The 23,689-nt window shown below is 37.3% G+C and overlaps 2 protein-coding genes across 5 annotated transcripts; one reads left to right on the top strand and one right to left on the bottom strand.

Moving 5' to 3' along the window:
- The first annotated feature begins 462 nt into the window (after positions 1 to 462).
- On the top strand, positions 463 to 1,998 carry LOC141592327 (EG45-like domain containing protein). The gene is made up of 3 exons (XM_074412939.1): positions 463 to 769; positions 859 to 1,189; positions 1,587 to 1,998. Exons 1-3 carry the CDS (start codon positions 655 to 657, stop codon positions 1,594 to 1,596), a joined length of 456 nt encoding a protein of 151 aa, XP_074269040.1. The 5' UTR covers positions 463 to 654; the 3' UTR covers positions 1,597 to 1,998.
- A 248-nt stretch (positions 1,999 to 2,246) lies between these two features.
- LOC141592325 (uncharacterized) lies at positions 2,247 to 12,682 on the bottom strand. 4 transcript variants are annotated; one of them, XM_074412936.1, is made up of 7 exons: positions 12,480 to 12,682; positions 12,092 to 12,377; positions 11,218 to 11,303; positions 10,967 to 11,113; positions 9,615 to 9,738; positions 3,351 to 3,637; positions 2,247 to 2,684 (listed from the first exon to the last, which is right to left on the bottom strand). In XM_074412936.1, exons 2-7 carry the CDS (start codon positions 12,345 to 12,347, stop codon positions 2,592 to 2,594), a joined length of 993 nt encoding a protein of 330 aa, XP_074269037.1. In that variant the 5' UTR covers positions 12,348 to 12,377; positions 12,480 to 12,682; the 3' UTR covers positions 2,247 to 2,591. The 4 variants fall into 4 exon arrangements, with proteins under 4 accessions (XP_074269037.1, XP_074269036.1, XP_074269039.1 ...); XM_074412935.1 differs by having other exon boundaries at positions 12,092 to 12,371; positions 12,480 to 12,677; XM_074412938.1 differs by having other exon boundaries at positions 12,092 to 12,337; positions 12,425 to 12,670.
- Between the last annotated feature and the right edge of the window lie 11,007 nt (positions 12,683 to 23,689).

A 23,689-nucleotide genomic window follows, 5' to 3' on the forward strand; every position in this document is an offset into this window, starting at 1 on the left:
CTCTCTCTCTCTCTCTCTCTCTCTCTATATATATATATATATATATATATATATATATATATATATATATATATATATATTTAATAAGGGAGTGTTGTACAGTTTTTAGAATAAAAGGCAATGTTTCACAAATATCGTTATATAAAAGGAAGTGTATGACAAATTATCCTATAATAAAAGAGTAAGTCTTGCTTAAAACGGGTCGGATTTTAAGACGGGTTGTTGTGTGAGAGGAAATGGGTAGAGGGGACAAAGGTGGGACCTCCCATGTGCTTCTCCACTCACCCTAAATGGGTATTTTGTGAAAGAATATGGTATCCGTCTTATTAATAAGACGGATACCTTGGTCTGAAATAAGAATTGGGGATAATAAAAGGGCATTTATATCCCATACCAATTACCACACACACAAAGACGACTGAAATGAAGAAGACAGATAACAAAACATTAGGACATCTCACCAGCATAGTGGCCCTCGCATCTATAATTAACCTTGAGATTTTAATGTCTTGTCGTCCGCCTAGCATCGTTGACTGACTAATCACACTACAACTGCTGCAAGTCCGTTGACTCACTTGACCCACTCATCATAACATTCCCTTCCAAACTAATTATCATTATCATCTTCATACAAGTATTTTATTAACAAAAAAAATGAATACCTTCACCATTTCAAAACTTAATTATTCCCTTGTCTTCTTCTTAGAGATTGCTAGGACTTGTTATGCTGATATTGGAACCGCAACCCAATATAGCTCCCCCTATATTCGTAAGTCATTTCTTATTTTAATTATTCCGACATCATTGAAACTATCCTTGTCTGAATGAATATATGCTGCTATTTTGGTTGATTGTCAGCAACTGAATGCTACGGGGATGATACAACAAACTTTCCGGCAAACAACTTTTTTGCAGCGGCCGGGGACGGAATATGGGACAACGGGGCAGCATGTGGGAGACAATACGTGATACAGTGCATAAGTGTGGCCAACCCGTTTAGTTGCCTAAACCAGGGCTCCACAATTCAAGTGAAGATTGTGGATTATGCAAATACCGCAGTTTCAAGGCCCGTCATTACTTCGGGTACTACCGTCTACCTATCTGACGTTGCTTTTAAGGCTCTTGTCAATGATTCATCAGAATCAACTACTACTGCTGCTGCTCCAAGTATTAATATTGTACTCATTCAGTAAGTATAGAATTAACATACTAATTCCTACATACCGAGTAGCATTTTTCATAAACTTCGTGCGCTGAAGCTGAAAATAAATTAAAGCACGAACATGATACCAAATGAAACAGTTTTTCTAAGTTGGTTTCACAATAAGCTTATTATTGCAAGATATCTCACACAAATGTGGTATGTGATCATTTTTCATTTCATCATCGTCATATTTTACGATTTACTTTTAAAAATTTTAGTATACTATCTCATAATATGTCGCCTATACTCTCTCAAGAAACTTGTTCATGAGTGAATAACAAGAAACTTGTTCTCAAGAAACTTCTCACCCTGTAGTAATAATTTCATCTCAGTTATTAAAAAAATAGTGGGTCAGCTATTAACCATATAAATATCCATGCAGGGTAGATTAACATCTCAGGGAGTTGTGTGCTCCGATGGTCACGTAGTTCAAATGTTTAATTCAAGGACGGTCTCACTTCATGGATGCTTGGTTTCTCTTATGCGCTTGGGCAACGCTCAACTCATGAGAAACATAAGACAATATCATCGACGACTTCGCTGCAAGTATCAAACGTGTACAACACAGCTATTTTATGATTTTTTTTCCTTTATTCTTAATGTTTTACCTGAAGTGTATATCTGTAGTCTTCTGTCGAGAAGACATTGTCTATACATGATGCTATCAAAGCCTGACATGCAAGGGAAGTGAAACGTAGCATGACAGAAAGAGCATATTGTTAGTTGTTACCCTTGATTAGACGAGATGAACGCTTGAATAATTTAACTGCTATAAACATTTCATCAACTCATAATTAGACATGGGCAAAATTGAACCAGCCCGTATTGAAGATCGCAGCTTGACCCATAAACCAAATTAACCCGACCCAATATAACCGGACCCGAATGTTTCTTGTTTCACACGGATCATTATCCCTATTTAACTTGATAATAATTGAGTCGAAAATTACTCGACCCCAACCAAAACCGATCTTACCAAAATTCTTGCAAACCCAAAATTGACCCAGCCCAGACTAACCTGGACCCGGTTGACCCTTTTGCCTTTAAAAGGTCACAATTTACAAACATGAGCTTTCTGCTAATAGAATGTCATTCATTCATATACATTTTCATAGAATCATATATTACACAAAATAAGCCAGTTTAACTAAAACACCACAAGAATCATGACTAATGAGCAACACGACACATTGCTTATCGCGGAAAGCCATATATGCTAATCAAGATTTATTCTGCAGTTTCCGTAGAAATTTAGCTCATATTGGCATATTAATGACATTGTATGTATCCTTTTGAAGCTTCATTCCCGCACAAATGGCAAAGATAAAGGATCCATACCAGGATGAACCGCATTCTGCGCAAATACTTTGCCAATCATCTTTTTAATTCATAATAACTTGAGCATTTTGAGTCTTTCCTCGTGCTCCTGATCCAGCTTAGGTGGGGTATAGCACCCATGTAGATCCTCTACAATATATTCCTGAGAAGAAACCAAAGTCAAAGGCCATATTATTATATCATCAAATTTTTAAAGACCAAAACACTCCTTTAAAATCACCTATCCCTTGAACCACTTGAATGCCTGTAGTTCGTGACACTGAATGCTTCACGGAAGTGTAGCAGTTTCTGGGACTGTTACGCTCAGAACTTGACAAAGACACATTTTATATTATTTCTGTGCTTAAAATAATATTCTGTTTTATACCACAATACAACAAAAGAATCACACAAATGTTTCAAAGATACACGCCAAGGGGAGATTGGTTGTATACAACCTTACCTCAAAGTCAGTAATTGTGGACCATATGACCCATTACAAAAATTGTACCAAGAGCCCAAGATTGTACTAATAAGCTGCTACTACAGCATATAAGAAGCAGAAAAATTATTGATCTATTCGCCTTGATACATCACACATTCCAAACCCAAAAAATAGTGAGGCGTTGACCTCCAATGAAGATAAAAAGTTAAATTTTATCTAAATGTCATAGCAAACATGCTTTTAGAAATAATGATTATGTAACTCAGTTTAAGATGCCCTCAAAATAACGATAACAAAGCTCACTACCTCAAATTACTACTATTTAACTCTGAAGAACAAATATGATAAAAAATATAAAATTAAGATGGATGTACAAGCACCAACCTTTGTAAGCTCCCTCTTAGTGAGTATATGGTAATGTCTTTGCCATATTCTCTGCACGCCCATTGTGGCAGCAAGAAAACCGTAAGCAATCCCAAGGATTGCAAATATTACTACGAATACAATGACAAGCCCAAAACATGCCTCCATAGATGCTGGAAAGCAGTCCAAGATGCCCCACCCATAACAGCAGTTCTGGCAACCAGCCAACCGTGGATCAGTATTGTTCATGGCGGAGCAGTGGAAAATGAGGCCACAAAACCCAAGCAGTACAAAGAAGGTCACCACCCCTGCAACATAAAAAGGAGCTAGTGATAAGATGTAATACGCGAGCGATACAAAGGTTACTACCCCTGGAAAGGCCACAAAACCCAAGAAGTACATGATAAATGAAGTGCGTGAAGAAGTAACAAGAAGATGAAGGGCAATGTCGACTCATAGATCTCGATCACAACAGCTAATCACTGAAAGTGCAGTGAATATGCTAGTTTTAGATTCAATAACTAGTCTGGGGAGAGTGAACCAAAACCAATCACCAAGTTTTGAAAACAATAGACTCGTATATTCACTATTATTTGACTTCGCAATGTGATGAAATGAAGTAAAACTAAACGATCACAAATCACTCACAACTTACATTGTGAAATAGTCGATTGACACAATATTCATTATGCGTCATTTGGAAACAGACTTGGTGTTTTGAACACAAATGTAAGGTTGCAACTTGCATACATATAACCCCTTAACCCAGTCATAGACGGAAGCCTTTGAGACACAGATAACTTTGCTGAGTAAGAAAAACATTATATAATTAAAACAAAAAAATGGACAAAAGGTTCTCACTAAAATTTGAAAAGAATTTCCACACCCTTTGAAGCATGGAAATTGGCACCCTTTTGAAAGCACCAAGTATTTTTGCCCATAGCAAAAATAAGAATACAACCTGTCAAGCTGATCCCAATCCTAGAGTATGATTTAATGACAGATACATGCATACTAAAAAAATTACAGTAGAAGTTTTCTCATAACAAATTAATCCTATCAAATTATTGAAGCTCACCAGAACTCTAAGACACACCCACTGCTGCTCAAAAATAGTGAACAGCTTATGCCTCCAGACAAAAACAAAGGCAAAATGATGATAAAAATAGGAGTTAGTAACCGAGACTTCCAGTACGTGAAAACATCCTAAGGAATTCAGACTTACTAAGGGGCATTTGCTTAAGGGAAAGAGAAAGGGAAACAAAGGTAAAGGAAAGGAAATGGATTCCTTTTGATCTTCTTTATTGTTTGATATGATAAGGGAATGAAAAACCAAAAAAAAAAAAAAGAACCCAAAAATCAAGAATCATTGACACCCACCATCCACCCCAAACCACCAAACCCAACACCAACCACCACCATCGTGATTCATGAACCTCTCCGGCATGCCGACAACTTGGACCTGGGTGAGTTGACCCTACCGCCGGCGTGACCAATTTTTCCCCTTCTTCCGAGTGATGAGAACTTTGAAAAGTACAAGGAGGCTAGATGAGCCGCCAAAAAGGCAGTGCGTGATGCGAGGGCAAAAGTTAACCGAGAAGTGTATGCCAAGTTACACAAGGGAAGGAGAGAAGGATATCTATAAACTGGCCCGCATAAGAGGCGGAAGACGAGGGATATTGGGAGAGTTAGGTGTGTGAAAGATATGGACGAGGTTCAGGATAACGAAATAAAGGCTAGATGGAGTTCCTACTTTGATACTTAATTTAATGGACATCAGGAGCAAGGTTTTGGGGATGTACAAGTAACACCAAGCATGGTTAATCGGGAAATTGTGCGTAGAATATAAAAGAGTGAAGTTCGAAAGGCGTTAAGGAAGATGGAGTCCAAGAAAGCAGAGGGACCAGATGGTATACCCATAGAAGTTTGGAGGTGCTTGGGGGGGGGGAGGAATCGAATGGGTAACCATGCTCTTCAACAAGATTTGGAGGAGCAACAAGATGCCATCAGCTTGGAGGAAAAGCACTCTTGGCCCTTTGTATAAGAATAAAGGTGGTGTTCAAGAGTGCTCCAATTATCGGGGAATTAAACTTATGAGTCACACGATGAAGTTTTGGGAGTGGATAATCGAGCAAAGGCTTAGGAAATGTGTACACATCTCGGTTAACCAATTTGGATATATGCCTGGAAGATCGACTATGGATGCGATTTTTATCATAAAACGATTGATGGCACACCATCGGGACAAGAAGAAAGACACGAAGACCGCAAATGGTTTTTATCGACTTGAAAAAGGCAGATGATAGGTACAGAAGTACTTTGGTGGGCTTTGGCGAGAAAGGGTGTGTCTCGAAAATATATTGACCTAATAAAGGACATGTATGAGGGGACTAGTGCAAGTGTTCGCACTAATGTTGGGAGAACGGAAGAATTTCTCATTACCATTGGGGTGCATCAAGGTTCCGCGCTTAGTCCTTTTCTCTTTGCTATAGTTATGGATGAGTTGACAAGGGATATTCAGGACGACATCCCTTGGTGTATGATGTTTGCGGATGATATTGTGTTGATTAATGAGACAAAAGAGGGGGTTGAGAGAAAGTTGAAACTGTGGAGGCATACTTGAAGACTCGTGGGTTTAGTTTAAGCAGGAGTAAGACCGAGTACTTGGCGGGGTCGAGATCGACAGAGGTGGAGAATATTATTTTCGATGGAAACGTTGTTGAGGAGGCAGATTTCTGGGATATATTATTAAAAAAGATGGGGAGTTAGACAGATATATGGTGGCTCACAGAATTAAAGCGGGATGGTTGAAATGGAAAAGTGCTAGAGGATTTTTATGCGATAAAGATATGTATGTTGAGGTGGATTAGGCTTGCCTTACTTTACGTCTCCGTGAAACATTGTCACATTCAAAAGATGAGTGTGGCGAAGATGCGTATGTTCAGGTGGATGTGCGGCCATACAAGGAAAGATCGATTAAAGAATGAGGTGATTAGGGAAAAGGTGAAATTGGCGCCAATAGAGGACAAGATGATGAAAAACAGACTAAGATGGTTTGGCCATGTGAGAAGGAGATCTATGGGGCACTTTTGATTAGGAGGGCTTGAGGGCTGGAGATTTGGGGAACAGAAAAGGTTGCTAGGGGTAGAGGGAGACCAAAACAGACATGGCTCAAAGTGATACCGCACGATTAGAGATTTCTCAGGCTTGATGAGGGAATGGTCACGGAGAGGGCAGAATGGAGGGCAATGATACATGTGGATTTTTAGTATTTGACGTTATTTGATATATTTAATGTTTTTTATTTTATTTTTAAAATTTATTTGTTTCTTTTCGGATTTATTACACCTTTTTACCGACAACTTGCTTATATATTAATACTTGGTTCACTTTTAAGGTATTCCGGACCCTTAAGTTTTATTTCGGTTTTCAAAATCGTTTTAATCTTCATTCTCGATTTAAATTCTAAGATTTTATAAAAGAAATCCGGACTTCGATTCTAAAACCTATAAGTTCACTTGGCTTTCGTATTATGTTTCACTCCCCTTTTGTTTTTCACTTTCTCTTTTCTGTTTTTCGCATTTTGAGGTGTGCGTTGACCCATGGACGGTTATAAAGGATGATTCATGTGAGCCGACCCCAAATCATTTTGGGATTAAGGCTCTAATGTTTTTGTTGTTCCACCTTTTAAAATCACTACCCCACCTCTACAACCACCATACAAACCACTCCCTCAAACACAAAAATCTCTCCCTCACACCTCAAAACACCAAAAAAGAAAGAAAATCAGGTGGTTTAAGGTGGGGCATGGGTCTACGATGCATCGTCGACGAGGGGGCAGAAGAGCCGTGGTGGCGGGATAGGTGGTGCCATCGACTGGGTTGGTAGGGGTGGTGTATGTGTATGGTGGTTATTGTAATAACCAAGTGAGGTAGGAAAAGAGAATCCCATACCTTAGGGGGGTGGGGGAATGGAGCTAGGAGGGATTTTGAGGTATGGAGAGGAATGAAGGAGGGAAAGGAAATCGGAAAAATTATGAAACAAACATCAAAGAAAAGGGGGTTTGGGATTCCCTTTCCTAAAGACCCCTTACCAAACACCCTCTACTATTGTTCCAAGTAATGTCATCCAAAGCCAAGAAAAAACAAATTACCTTCTCTTTTATTTCACATCTAACATATTAGCATTTGCATTCTCCCTCACTCAAATGTGTTCTCTTTTATTTCACATCTAACATATTAGCATTTGCATTCTCCCTCACTCAAATGTGTCGTCATATTGGCAAATTGTGGCCCTCTTGGGTGGTCTAAGGATGAAAGTTCAAACAGGTATGTGCTTAGCACAAATACCCCTTCCACGGCATGTTTGTAGTGCAGGGGTGATGTCAGAAGGAGACATAAAAAATAGTGCAATACATTCAAAGAATCATTCTACAGAAATACCCTCCTTACATAAACTTCATTACATTTACTTTAGACAGTGCCTTGTGAAAGATCAATATTTCTATGGCCACAATAGCCAATAATTCAGAAAAAAGTATAGTCAAATACTTCAGCAATATTTTCACGACAAAAATATAGTCTTCCATCAGTTTCGAGAAAAAGTGGTGCATGTATTAGGAAAAAAGGGGTCATCTAAGCCTCTAAGGCAATGAACCAAAAACAACTCAAGTTTCAGATTCCAAAAAGTAGAAAAATTAAAAAAAAAAAACTTGTGGTAAGCATTTTTGAAACCAGGTCATCAGCCACGACTAACAATGTTACATTCCAGACATCAGGAAATTGTGGCTTTGCGCCTGCAATGGATCTTACATCTGTTCATCACTTGTCCTTCGTGATATTAGCTGGCACTGATCGTACAGACTACTGGTAAACTAACAGATTCATATTTCTCAGCATCAGTTTTACGGTGCCAAAACACCATACTTCACAAGATCTCTAAACATCTGAAAATTTTAACCAACATACATCTGCTCCAACAATGTTTTCTTAAATTCTCTATTTTGTTGACCTATCCTAGAATTATATATCTCAAGCCTCCACTTCAACAAGCAGGCATCTAATATACGATGATTATACATTCAAATCAATATCTACACCAGGTCTTTCCCATGATGAAATTGGAAGAAAAATAAAGAAGTTTGGCCATGTAACAAGGAAAGCTTGAAATAAAGGCACATATTGTTTGCATTAACTTTATAAAAGAAATCCGGACTTCGATTTTAAAACCTAGAAATTTCCCTTGGCTTTTGTATTATGATTCACTCCCCTTTTATTTTTCACTTTTTCTTTTCTATATTTTCGCATTTTGAGGTGTGCGATCACCCATAGACGGTTCTAAAGGATGATTCATGTCAGCCGACCATTTTGGGATTAAGGCTCTGATGTTGTTGTTGTTGTTGTTCGCATTAACTTTGCTGAGCAACATAATTGTGATCATGTAAGTAATTTGCTTGTGAAGTGGTCACCATTACTGAAGGCACCATCAAATTTCAACAACAGTCACAAATAGATACTATAGTCTGACAGATGCATATCAGAAGTGTTTCAGCAGTCACAACTGAAGTAGTGAGACAAATAGACACCATAAGCATCTGTTTTTAGACTCTTGATTTGTCAAGCAACCTTTAGAAACCTTTTCTTTCATGGATGAAAATCAGACGACGTGGGTTATGCTGGGAGAAAAAGACAAAATGGATTTCCCATAGGAGGCACAAGCGACACTGGAAAGTAAAATGGCTTACTTTTTATCTGCATGGCTATCTACATGATATGGCATGCAAAACATAAGAACTTTTGCGAATGAGGAGCACATCTTTAATCGGTTGTTCTGGGGAACAAAGTTTTTGGTGTCCATTATAGGTTGCTAGCTTGGGCTAAAACTTAGTGACTAGGATGTGATAGACTGCCTCAATTCATGTACTCGGTGGTCTACTTCTTTGTCCCTTCGGATGAATAAAATAGCCAACTTCGTAGTTCTTACCAGACCACTAGTGACTTAGTGAAAGAAATGTTATATCTACATAAGCCCCACCATTTATTGCTTGAATGAAATTATATGTCAAAACATTATCCCTATATTTTCTAGGTCACATTCCTGAACACGTAGAAAGTTTGAAACTCCTTCCAACAGCACCCCTCAATGCCCTCATTCAATCTATTTGCGAATAAATGGCGACCTATTTGAAATTAAGTGAATGAACTATGCTCATTGGAGCCTCTGCAATGTCACAAATAAATAGGTGCCACGATGAAAAACATAATGATTTGGGTAAAACAAGATTACCTATGCAGTAGTAGAATGGTATTGGATGCTTCGACAGTATCTGATCCCATCCATCACTAAATGAATTTCTAAAAGCACCATCTTTGTCCATAAAAAATGCAAAGGCGCCCATTGCAGCAATTGCCTGAAAACAAAGTGAACACATTTAAAAATGGACAAAATAACCTAAAATGAACAGCATAAATCCAAATATTCTTCCCCTTCACCACCCACCCAAAAGTCTCCTACCGAAAATTTAGCACACACCTAACCTAATGTACCATGTGCAACTATTTAACCAAGTGTTTCATGGTCATTTAAGTGAATAAACACCCTGTAGGTGCCATAAGTTTCAATATTACATAAAGCACCATATATACACTGATGGTGCAACATTGATACGTGATTCGAGCTTCTGTCCAGCCAATACCAAATAATGCGAAGTTAAATGGAGTTCGTTTGTGAACTAGGCTGTCAGTTTTGCGTTCTTTATATGTGCATACAATAGTGTTTCCAAACTTAAGTATGTTGGGGCATGATAACAAATTCGATTTGGTGAAATCCAAATCAAAGAGGAATTTACTAGTAACAGAGATATGTCAATTGAACCCCTTTGGCCACGAAACTATCCAATATTGTGGCAGAAGAGTCTAGTAAAGTGACCTGCTAAGCTGGCAAATACAAAATCAAGATTTGGGGTACCCCAACCCTTAACCCAAAAAAGAGATAACATCACTCGCAAAGTCAAAAATTGCAAGTCGCAACTCACGACACTCTTACGTATCTACACTCATGTTTGCCACCTTTATGCTCTATCTTTGCTTCTCTCCTATTTACTATCTACCCTCCATCATGCAAATCTCTCTGCTTTACACACTACTTAGATACAAGAGGCGCAGAAGAAGACACGAGAGAAGAGCAGAAGAACAGCAAGATTTGATCAACAAGTAGGATGAAACACTGGGAGAAAATTAAATTAAATTATGGAGTACCAACAGCTTGCGTTTCCCACAGTTAAACAATATATTACTTACGGTTCCCCATTTAAACATCAAATTACAGTTTGCGCTTCACCTAGCTTTTACTTTCCTCAAAGAAAGAGCAAAGCAACTACTTATTTTATCCCCTTCATCTTGTTGCTTGCATACCAAAGAGGCATGACAAAAATAAAAGTGTACTGTAAATAGCAAGCCTGCACCCAAAGAAGACTAAAATAACAGAGTTGTGATGAATTTTTAAGAACCCGTATAGGAAAAAGTTGCATGGTAATACTCTACCATGAAACTTAAAATGGTACACCAGACCACACTCAGTACTTTTTGTTCACAGAGTGAATATTTTCATTAGGAAAAGAAGTTTGAAGTTCTACTTACAGTCTGTACAGCAAGAAAACCAAGGAGGACATCTCTTGCAACGAATAGCCTGAACTTTAGTTTACGCCATGAATTGTCTTCAAATAGTTCAACCCGAAGGTGAAATTGTGCTTTGCAAGTTGTGCAATGTGAAAAGGCAAAACCTTCCTACAAAACATTATAAAAATATTAGCCCTATAAAGTCAAACATGCATATCAACAATACATATCTCCCTGCGTTCATTATTGGTATGATTAAAATGATGCCTTGCCTTCACAGAACGCCAATGATCCAGGCATGAACGGTGAACAAACTGTTGGGTGCCCTTACACATGCATGGGGATATCAATTCATCGCCTGCAATCCAAATGTAGCACATAGTCAAATACCAACGTTAGGGTGAGAAAAACCACATCAGTGGGTGAATAACCAAGAACATTTCAGATTTTTTAAAGCATTGATAGAGATCTTCCTAATCAACAGAGGCCAAACTACTAATACGATCTCCTACAAGTGACTCTCAATTGTTTTATACATACAGAAATGACAGATAAGGAAAAAGAAACAGCAAGTCACAGCAGATTGTCATTGAAATCGAAGTTAGAAGCATCGGTCAGACCGCACAAGGTCACACTAGCTACTGCCTCCATTAAACAACTCCGTCAAATATACCAATGTTTCAACCCACTAACATCTCTGACAAAATTTAATTTCCTGTTAATCAAGCACTAACACAACTAGGACATCCAGTGTCACAAACAGTAACGAAATTTGTTTTGAAGGACGACTACTTTTGTCTCAAAACAATAACCGTCTAGAACATTAGTTTCACTACCATATTTAATTTCCTGTTAATCATGCACTAACACAACTAGGACATCCAGTGTCACAAACAGTAATTTTTCGTTTTGAAGGACGACTACTTTTGTCTCAAAACAATAACCGTCTAGAACATTAGTTTCACTACCATTTACATCCGACCACCGGTATCCCAGCAATTACGAAAACTGGGTTCTCTACTCACAGTTTCGTCAATTATGAAGTTAACAGCATAAATTACTGTTACTTTTGCGATAAGGTAACACATTCAAACTAGAAAATCAAAATTAAATCCCCCAAAAACGCGAGCAAGTATTACAACATACCCTCCTCGCCATCACATTCGAGACAAATGCGACAAGAGGGAGCAGAACCAGCCTCCAAATCACTGTCATTGCCGTCATCTTCCTCGATTACTTCGGATGTATTAGACATAGAAATTACAACAGGAAAAGGCGGTTCAACCACAGCAACATGATGATTATCATCATCATCACTACTCCTCGGTAACAAAGGATCGGTATCTTTCTCTTCATCACGACGTATTCCTGAAGATTCTTCCATCTGTATCGCTGCTTTCATTGTATTTACCCCAATTATAAAACCCTAAAGCTATAGACAAATTTCAATCAATCAACACAAAATTATGAAACAAATACCTAGAATTCAGAACAAATATCGAAATTGAATTGATAATCGGAGATAAAATCATGCCTGAAAGGGAGAAATAGAGACGATTGCTGAGTTGAGTTGGGGAAAAGAGAGGAGATTAGGGTTCTTTATTAGCGAGTTTATGATTTGGGAAATATAAAATCCCAATTTGGGTGGGTTTGGTGAAAACGGGATGAGGATAGAGACATTGGGGAATTGTCTACTAAATTTAACTAGAACCATCTAAACACCGCGGGAATGGCCGTGTTTGTCACTCCTTACTCCTTGTTATTGGACCACTAGTTTTCTGATCCGTGCAATTCATGGGTTTTATCAAGACGCTTCCCTAAAATTTTGTTATGATACGAAAATTTAATGAAGGGGAAGGAAAATGGAGATCAATTTTTTTTCAACTATAAATAAAAGATTTTAAGATAAAATGTAAAATGGTTGACACACGTTGTGAAATAATCCATGTTCTGGTAAAATTTAAAATAGGGAAGAATTTAGTTTGAGAAGTGGGTAGTTAATACTTAATACAGAGTATAATCATTCATAAAACTTATTCATGCATATGTTTGTTCAAAGTGGGCTGCGAAGTCGAAATGTACTTTTTTGTTAGTAAGTCGACGTGTACTTAATGTGATGACATTATAAATAAAGAAGGAACACATAGTTTTATTTACATGGAAATTCTTATGTTAATGACAAAGTATGCAAACTTAAATTCATTTTGGTGGACTATTTTGTGAATTTGAGTTGTATTACAGTTATAATCTACATAACATTCTAAACATGATGATGTAACTTGTTGCCTCAAGTCATATGCATAATCATTTTTCATTGTATTTAATTACTTTTCAGGGTAACAATCGAATATTCTACATCACGTTTCAAACAAACAATTGTTGTGACTAATCACATGTTGCAAATCTATCGGAATCTTGAAATAGGACGAATTTGTCTTAGCAATGTAAATCAAACTACTTAATGAATGAACCACATCTTCCATATTGGATTGTTCAATTACATAATCTATACGTACTACCTGCATGTCAACAAAAAGATACATGTAAGCAAATTAATCACCTTATAAGCAGATTACAAATACTAATCACGTGATTTAGTGATTAGCAAGGAATGAACCAGAGTTGATTATTTGACTTCATAACTATGAAGTTGAACTTTTTTATTTTACGCAGAATTTAAATATTAATTTTTAAAAATTTGTAGCTTTATACTATGAAAACTATGGTAGCGCCTTTGAGATTCAAAATTTATATGAAATTGAATCATTGATTTTCAAAGAACAATAAAACGGAGGCGGATGAATTTTTTGTCTTCAATGTACATTTCATATGACCCATGGAGAATTAAGGATGAGTGACATAAAATGTGTTTGACTTTAGAGAGTTACAATATTGATTTTGTATTTGCTTGGTTCTCTCATTTCTTTATGAGGAGATATTTATACAAACTCGGTGAGCAATCGAATAGTCACCACTAATACACTTAAGTATGCAAACTCGGTGAGCGACTTTCATGGCTAACCGAGATGGAGAATGTTGTCGAACGAAACTCTTTGTGGGCTCGTGTTTTGAGGCACAAATATTGTCAAGGAAGGTGCGATATTAACATGTTCGAACAAAAGCAGAACAGTTCGAATGTGTGGCGTGGGATTGTTGATGCAATGGAGACGATTAAGGGTGGAATAAGTTCTTCTATTGGGAATGGGCGAAACACTCTATTCTGGTCTCAGAGATGGGCTACGGACATGCCACTAGCTGACTTCGTCCCTATAGAAATTCCTCCTCAAGTGCAAGATGCCCGTGTTGATGAAATGTGGGATTGTAACACGGGATGGAAGTGGGAATTGTTTCACGAGTATCTCCGGAGGAAATTTTACAAACAATTGCTTCATAAGAAGTAATAGACAATATTGAGAATGATGATGCTTTATTCTGGGCTCGAACTCCGTCGGGACGTTTCACCATAAAATCAGCGATAAGGTTCATTCGTAATGACCAACATGAGGAATCAGATAATTGTTGGAAGTTACCGTGGAAGACATGGGTTCCTCAACGTACCCGTCTTTTCCTATGGTTAGTCCTTCATGATCGTATTGAAGGAAATGAATATTCATATACATACTAACATACTCATATATGTCTAAATTAATTTGTCATAAAATTAAAACGGATTTTATGCATGCAAACAATAATAAAATAGAGGAGAAATCATGTCCTTACATTGGAGATTTTCGGTTATGAGGGCACAAAAGAGATCACCTTTCTCTTTTGATCTTGAGCTTTCCCTTATGGATGAACAAGATCTAAGTATAAGATCTCTCCCTAAGCTTTATACCCAAGGCTTTCTCTTAATTAAGATTAATATTATAAGAACTAGTATAATATAAATCTAGAAGAAAATTGAACCAAAAATATTATTTAACACTTGAATATTTTCGGTTTTTATGAGAGAAGATTAGGAGGATTTATTCTCTCTAGGATTGTTATTTTTGGATGATCAAGTGAATGAATATAATACAAAACATTTTGTATATTATTAGGTAAAAAAATATGAGAAAACCATCATGGTTTTCTCTTCTCAAAAACCGGGTGGTAGGGGGGCTTTTTGGGTGAGCCAATGCATGAAATTGTTGCTCTTAACAATGTTCATAGGCTTGCATGGCTAGACCATTAGGTAATCATTATGTTTACTTAATAAATTAATCAACACAATATTAACCTAATGCCCCATTAATTTCGGTACAATCATAATATGGTGTCCATATTATTTTTGTCAATTTCTCAATATGTAACATGTCACATGTAACATAATTTGTTATGTATTTTTAACATATTAAAAATCAACGTATTAATAAAAATACGTCACATACAAAAATTGATTTAGTAATTTCATAATTACTTGTGCCGAAATATTTTACCAATTTATAAATCGTATTTACAAAAATTCATTCAATTCCGATTGTTTCTTTAAACAATAATTTCATCCGAGTAATGAAACAATTGGTTACTCGATCAGTATCTCATTTAATCACATTTCAATATGATACGTAAATTTTACTTCCAAAATCGTCAGTCAATTTTCAAGTAATTTAATTAACTCGTAACGTTATACGATTAATTAAATAATCAATTAAGAGTGTTGCCCTATAGGTATGACCTAGGGGTCAATCGATCACCACCGTCGCACGACGTAATGTCAAACTCTAGTCGACCCAATCATTACCGATATATGTTGACCGATTGATGAGTATAAATACTTCCCAATTGTATTCTTTAAAATGAGATTTAATAATGATATTTAAATCATGTGATCGCACTATTGTTGAGGACACATTTCCCAACAATCTCCCACTTGTCCTCGACAAGTGTGCGTCACCAATTCTCTTGTCCTATTACTATCTCCCACTCAATGCAAGGTGTCTTTCGGTCGTACTTGCAAGTGATCATATCGAGAGTGGTTTCCTCGATCTGGAGAATAACCGATTGAAGGACTTATCTATCATAGATACTTTCCGAGCGTGGCCACGCATTTCGATTCATTACTCCTCGAGTGGCCCCGAGATATTGTTATAACCCCGACTAGGGGTGGACAATTCCTATCGCACTCATTCCCTTCGACTAGCCACGACCATCATAACCCAAAATATGCCCATTTGACCCCATTTACGAAGGTCGTAGTAACACAAATCAAAGTTAATCGGAAACTGTGCCATCTTAGGCGAATAGTCTTTAGTCAAAAGAATCGACTCATTTGAATACTATAGTAGCTCTCGCCACGACCAGGCTATATAAATTTGCAAGAACTCTATAAGCGGTCATTAGGCCCGACAAAATGTTCTAACAGATGCTATGTGATCGACTAGTCATCACACATGACTCTATGGCACTTGAACTTGCCATCAATCGCCTCACACTCTAGTCACTTCGAGACGTCACCTCATATAAGTGACTATGGGCAAATACTATGTTAATCCGTGTTCACTTTAACGGTGTTCAATTGTCTCTACAACCCGTTTGGATGTAACAATGTATAAATTAAAGGTAAAAGACAAATGTGATTATGAACATGAACAAAAACAACACTTTTATTTCATTTCAAAATCTAACAAAAACTTGGTACACGTTTAAGTCCCATGGACGTAACATGTCCATCATGCTTAGCCTGCGATAAAGGCTTGGTGAGCGGATCGGCTATGTTGTCATCCGTCCCAACCTTACAAATCGCAATTTCCTTTCTTTCAATGAAATCTCTTATTACATGATATTTTCTAAGTACATGTCTAGATCTATTACTAGACTTTGGCTCCTTAGCTTGGAAGATCGTCCCACTATTATCACAATAGAGAGTGATGAGATCATTGGCGATAGGTACTACTTTTAGACCTTCCGTGAATTGCTTGATCCACATAGTTTCCTTGGCGACTTCGATCTTTGCTATGTACTCGACCTCCGTTGTCGAATCCATGATTCTGACTTCCTTGAAGCTTCTCCATTTACGGCACCACCATTGAGCATAAACACGAAACCAGCTTGTGATTTCATGTCATCTCTATCTGTTTGAAAACTTGAGTCCGTGTATCCATTAACACGCAACTCAGTGTCTCCTCCAAACACAAGGATAGAGTCCTTAGTTCTTCTTAAGTACTTAAGGATGTTCTTGATAAAGCAATCCGTGACTCTCACTGGATTTCCTTGATATCTACTCGTCATGCTCAAGGCATACGAGACATCGGGACGTGTGCATATCATGGCATACATGATTGATCCAACGGCGGAAGCGTAAGGGATCAACTTCATGCGTTCAACATCATGGGGTTCGGAGGGACATTGAGTCTTGCTCAATATCGTCCTGGTTACCATAGGTACCAAACCCCTTTTGGATTTGTCCATCTTTGAATCGTCGAAGAATCTTATCTACATAAGACTCTTGACTTAGTGCCAATATCCTCTTGGATCTATCTCTATAGATTCGGATACCTAATATGCGTTGTGCCTCTCCTAAATCCTTCATTTGGAAGTGGTTACCTAACCACTTCTTAACAGAAGACAACATTGAAATATCATTTCCAACGAGTAGTATGTCATCGACATACAAGATTAGGAACACAACATTGCTCCCACTGAATTTCATGTATAAACATGGTTCCTCAACATTTCGAGTGAAACCATTTTCCTTTATTACATCATTGAATCGATGATTCCAACTTCTTGATGCTTGCTTAAGACCATAAATGGATCTCTTAAGCTTGCATACTTTGTTAGGATTTTCAGAATCAACAAAACTGTCGGGTTGTATCATGTACACCTCCTCTTCTAAATGCCCATTTAGAAAAGCGGTTTTGACATCCATTTGCCATATTTCATAATCATGAAATGCGGCGATCGCTAACAAAATCCGTATGGATCTTAGCATGGCTACGGGGGCGAAGGTCTCATCATAATGGAGACCTTGGACTTGGGTAAATCCCTTTGCCACTAGCCTAGCTTTGTAGACATCGTCATGTCCTTCTATGCCATTCTTGATTTTGAATATCCATTTGCATTGGAGGGGTCTTGCCCCTTTAGGCAAATCTACCAAGTCCCAAACTTGGTTTTCAAGCATAGAATCCATTTCGGACTTCATGGCTTCAAGCCATAAGGTGGAATTAGGACTAGAGATTGCGGCCTTGTAGGTGGCGGGCTCGTCACTTTCCATAAGCAACACATCGAGTGTTCCATCTTCCTCGATAAGTCCCACATATCGATCGGGATGGCGAATAACTCGGCCCGTCCTTCTTAGTGGAGGAGGTATAACCGCGTTAGACGACGAACCATATCCGTTCCCATCCATCATCAACACTTCCGCTCATACAGACAACCATAATACACAATAATGCAAATGACCACTACGCGACACATACCTTGCATATTTCATCTTTTGTACACATCCAATCAATCACGCCGATTAACACACACCAAACAAGATTATCATATCATTTCTATCATTAATCTACTCATGTTGAATCAACAATATCCATTTACTTATAAAATACCACACCATGTAATCAAACGTAAACAATTCACAGATATCCCACATGTAAGGTCAACATGCTCATCCAAGCACAAGTCAACTAATGTAAACCGTGAAATAAGGGTACATGCTCTATATTTGGTCAAATATCGACAAAACAAGGGTTAAGGCAGACCACTCTGTCGAGTATAGGAGGCCACTCGGCCGAGTAGGCGGTCACTCGGTCGAGTAGGCGGCCACTCGGTCGAGTACATGGTTCACTCGGCCGAGTGTCACCTGGGCATGAGGTTTTCATTCTCTAACTTGTTTCCAAGCTTCCCTATTTCGTAACTCAATTAGGCACTACAACAAGGTCACGATGTACACCGTGGGTGTTTCACCTAACAATTGGGAGGCAACTTTACAAATAACACCTATATTACCGCTCATAGGCCAAAATTTCACCCTACTACTTTCACACTCCATGCATACACACTTAGCTCAAGCGGCCATACTATATAACACAAGAAGGTAGGATACCTTAACGACACAATTGAGCCCACACGCTTTATATATCACACTCTCACACTCATACTCATGGAGACCGACTTGGTAGTACTACATCTATAACTTTATTTCACAAATTAACTTTCCCCGAAGGATCGACGTTGGCATAATAATGTAACCATCGTTTACCATATCACACATGTACAACAACTCTCAAGTACTTTTGCCACTAGACATTACTACAACTTCTACTAGATATCGCGTACCCTCAAATCTCATTGATCACCTTAAATTCTATCTAATACCTTCCAAAACTTTTACCAATTCATGTCATCACTCTCCTTTTTCTCTTGTTACCTCAAATATTCCGTCATCATTCCATAAGTCTCAACTCAATTTGTAGGCTAAAATAAATCCCGGAGTCATGCTCAATAAGGTCACTCTCACATGTCCTTTAAATGTCGTTCTCTAATTATGAGTTCGAACAACCTCTAAATATCCAATCTTGGTCGCACTCCACCCACTATTCATAGGTTGTCTCTCATGATCAACTCACCCCACTCAAACTTTACAATGGCCACCTATCTTCCTAGTGTTCCCAAATTTCAAACATGATGACTATACCTAATTTCACATCAATTGAACAACTTATCATAACACATGTCTCTTGTTCCTAACTCTCAAGATACCATATTCGCTCATCACACATCATTAACACTTTGCTCTTTATCCTAATAAGCGCGTCGCTCACTTCCGTCTCATATCCTCTCAATCACAACCACGTGTGTCTACTTGTCTATACTCACCAAAACCATACAATCCGCAAGGTAAACTAAGAATTGACCCATACATAAGGAAAACAACACATTATTAACAAAATTGTAATCTTGCGGCACAATAAAACCGAGTATTAAGCACAAAAATCAAAATTTGGGCGTCAACACTATAAATTTCGTAAATTTGAGACAAGATTTCTAATTTAAGACCACACATAGCACCATTAACAAATATTGAAGCACTATGAGACAATTAAATGCAAATTTTGACATGTACGTAAGAATTTCGAAATTTTGGGGTGAACTTTTAATACAAGGTCTCAGATGTAAAGTAAGATTTAACATTACTAACAAAGATTAGGATCTTTTAACACCATTAAATCAAGCTTTACACATGAAAAAACCAAAGTTTGGACGAAATTTTAAGGCAAAATTATCGATGTAAGACAACACATAGTATTATTAACAAAATTGAAGTCTTATTACTCATTCAAGTCAAGAAAAATTTAAAACAAAGTCGTAAAATTTTAAGGTCATGCCTAACATCGTTAACAACATGTGGATCTTTATGTCATAACTAGATAAGGAATGGGGTACAAAATGCAAGACTCCTAGGTTATTGCAACATAATACTATATTAACAAGGACTAAGCACTAAGAGATAATTAAGCCACATTTGAGAGCAAAATAAAGATTATTCATTTTGAGGTGAAATTTCAAAAGATTTTGGGCAACATTTTGAAAATGAAATCTTGATTCAAAATGATACATGCCGTTACTACCATGGATGGTAGCCTCCTTGGTTAACTAAACTAAGTTTCAAACGCAAACAAACCAAAGTTTAAGAATGAACCTTAAAGTTTCAAAATTTTCAAGACAAAATTTGTAATGTACGACAAAATTAGCAATAACAACTAAACTTTGGTCCTGCTAAACCATTAACTAAGCAATAAATGCAAAATCAAATTATCGACTTAAGAACATATACTTTCGAGTTCATAAAAACAAATTGGGTAAAATTCAACATGAAAACTTCATATTTCACATCATAAATGATGAAAAAGGTGATTAATGTCATGAATTAATAAACATGGAATTAATTGACAAATTTGAAGGGAATAGCGTGGATTTAAACGAAACCAAATTGGGAAAAATTAAGGACAATGAGAAAACCACTCAAGTTGTTTAATTAACAAGAATTAAGAGAATAAGATGGGGTAGAAAATTTAAGTCCAAACAATAACATCAACAATGGAGCCTTGGAAAAATTTTAAAATTAATTTGGGTACTTTTTGTTACGAGAAATGATGAAGAGAATGCAAAAAATAAGGTAATAACACATTTTTTTTTTTGAGAAATTCACATCTTAGAAACTGGCACTCGGTCGAGTGCTGAGTCCACTCGGCCGAGTCCCATTCCACTCGGTCGAGTGACTCACTTCCAAAAACTTAAAAATTCTGGAAATTGGTCCACTCGGTCGAGTGGTAGGGTTCACTCGATTGAGTGACTGGTACTCGGGCGAGTACTAGCTCACACTCGGTTGGATGCCTCTCTTTGGTTTGTAGCACTACAAAAAAAAGGTTTCAATGCGACGAAGACATTGCGACGGACACGTAACCCGTAGCAAATGAAATCCTGCGACGGACCTTGCGACGGTTCACTAAGTCTGCGACGGACTTGCGACGAAAATTCCGTAGCAGCCAAATATCCCAGACCGCCAATTTTTCTGACATGGCCGGAAGGCCTGCGACGGAAATTCGTCGCTACAATAAAATATTATTTTTTCTCGCGACGGAAATTCTGTCGCGGGTTTTTAATGCCGGACTTTCTGACTCATCAAATAAAATATTTTTTTAACCTTGCGACGGAATTTTTCGTCATTCTTTTTTTTTTATACACGAGTTTTCACCCGTCTCCCCTATCTCTCCTCAACTATTTTTACCCAATAATTTTCAAAATCCCCCAAAAATCACCGACACTACTTCGACCACCACCTCACTCCGACCACCACCCCACTCCGACCACCTCTTTCCTCTCTCCCCTCTCCTTTCTTCTTTCCCTTTCCCTTTCCCTTTCCCCTTCCCCTTTCCCCTTTCCCTTTTCTCCCTCCCCGCCCTATCCGCCGCCACTTGTGCCGCCTTCGCCCTTCACCCTACTCTTACTTCCTTGACTCAATTAATTCAAGGTTTGTTTACTTTATTTTATTATTTTGATTAATTAGGGTTGTTTTATGGTTATTATTTTGATTAATTATGGTTAGTTTAGGATTCTTAGATTAGGATACTTAGTTTAATTAAGTGTAGGATTATTAGAATAATTTAGTTTAATTAAAATCCAATTTAGGATATTTAATATTATTAGGGTAGTTTAGTTTAGTTAAAAGCCAATTTAGGATGTTTAAATCAATGTTAGGATGCTTTGTTTAATTAAGTTTAGGATTGTTAAAATAATTTGTTTAATTAAAATCCAATTTAGGATGTTTAGGATTATTAGGGTAGTTTAGTTTAGCTAAAAGCCAATTTAGGATGTTTTAACCAATTTCAGTATGCTTACTCTACTTTTGCTTAGTTTTATATGGTTTATTAGGAAGCATTAAGTTTGTTTTGATAAGTTGTGTATATTTACTTATGAATTAAATAGTGTCATATGTATTTTTTTACAAATATTAATTCGTCATATGGTTGTGTTGCTGTGAAATCATAATGTTTTGTATCTGTGATTGTTAATATATTTTTGACCTAGTACCCGTTCAAGGATTACACATTAGGTGTAATTTTTGAATAGTCCCCGTTTTGCGACTGTCTTTGAATCTTTTATGCCATTTAGGTGGTAAATACTCATTTTTTTCTTGATTGTTCTGAGACAAAATTTCATTGACATTTCCTTTAATGTTCTCTGAATACATATGTAGAGTGAGAATTCATTCTAAATAATGTATTTGGAGAACTGTAAGGAAGTGCTGCCGAATTTTTGTTTCATTACAATCAAGAAAAAAATGGGTATTTACTAATGGTATGAAAGATTCAAAGATGGGTTTAGGTTGGAGAGATAAGAACCCCAATACATAATGTATTTTTTTTGCAGTTTGTTGTTGTTGTTGTTGTTGTGTTGTTGTTGTTGTTGTTGTTGTTGTTGTTGTTGTTGTTGTTGTTGTTGTTGTTGTTGTTGATGTTGTTGTTGTTGTTGTTGTTGTTGTTGTTGTTGTTGTTGTTGTTGTTGTTGTTGTTGTTGTTGTTGTTGTTGTTGTTGTTGTTGTTGTTGTTGGTGTTGTTGTTGTTGTTGTTGTTGCTGTTGTTGTTGTTGGTGGTGGTGGTGGTGGGTGGCAGTGTTTCTGTTGTCGTCCTAAGAATATGGATATGAATGTTGTTACCATTTTTATTAATAATTATTATTTACCAATATATATGTAGATTTGCAATAAGAGATTAGAACGAAACTGGATGTATGAAAGGTTGGATTCCAATAAAAAATTAAGGAAGGAATTCGTAACAGGGATTGATAAATTCATTGATTATGTTAAGCAACAAGACGAATTCATTAGAAATAAAGAAATTAGGTGTCCATGTACTAAGTACAAAAATAAAAAGTATTTAGTTAAACAAGAAGTACGAAAACACTTTGGTCTAAAGGGTTTTTGTGACAACTATTATGATTGGGTGTGTCACGGAGAGAAATTCCCCGTTGAGGAAGAGGAAATGGCAATGCCCTCTGACAATCCTTATAGGGATATGGTAGAGGATGCGTTGCGCGATAGCATTGATCAAATTAGGGAAGAAGCTCTTAATGCCGAGGTGGTTGACGAATCTCCAAATCCCAATGTATTAGCCTTTTTCAAATGTTAAAACGTGCCGAGCAACCTGTCTACGAGGGATGTCAACTCTCATTGCTACAGTCAGCTGCAAGGCTTGTCACTCTGAAATGTGAATTCAACTTAACCCATAGATGTGTAAATGGTTTCACGACACTCATGGG

This window comes from Silene latifolia, chromosome 7 (assembly GCF_048544455.1).
Source record: "Silene latifolia isolate original U9 population chromosome 7, ASM4854445v1, whole genome shotgun sequence".
Taxonomy (NCBI): Eukaryota; Viridiplantae; Streptophyta; class Magnoliopsida; order Caryophyllales; family Caryophyllaceae; genus Silene; species Silene latifolia.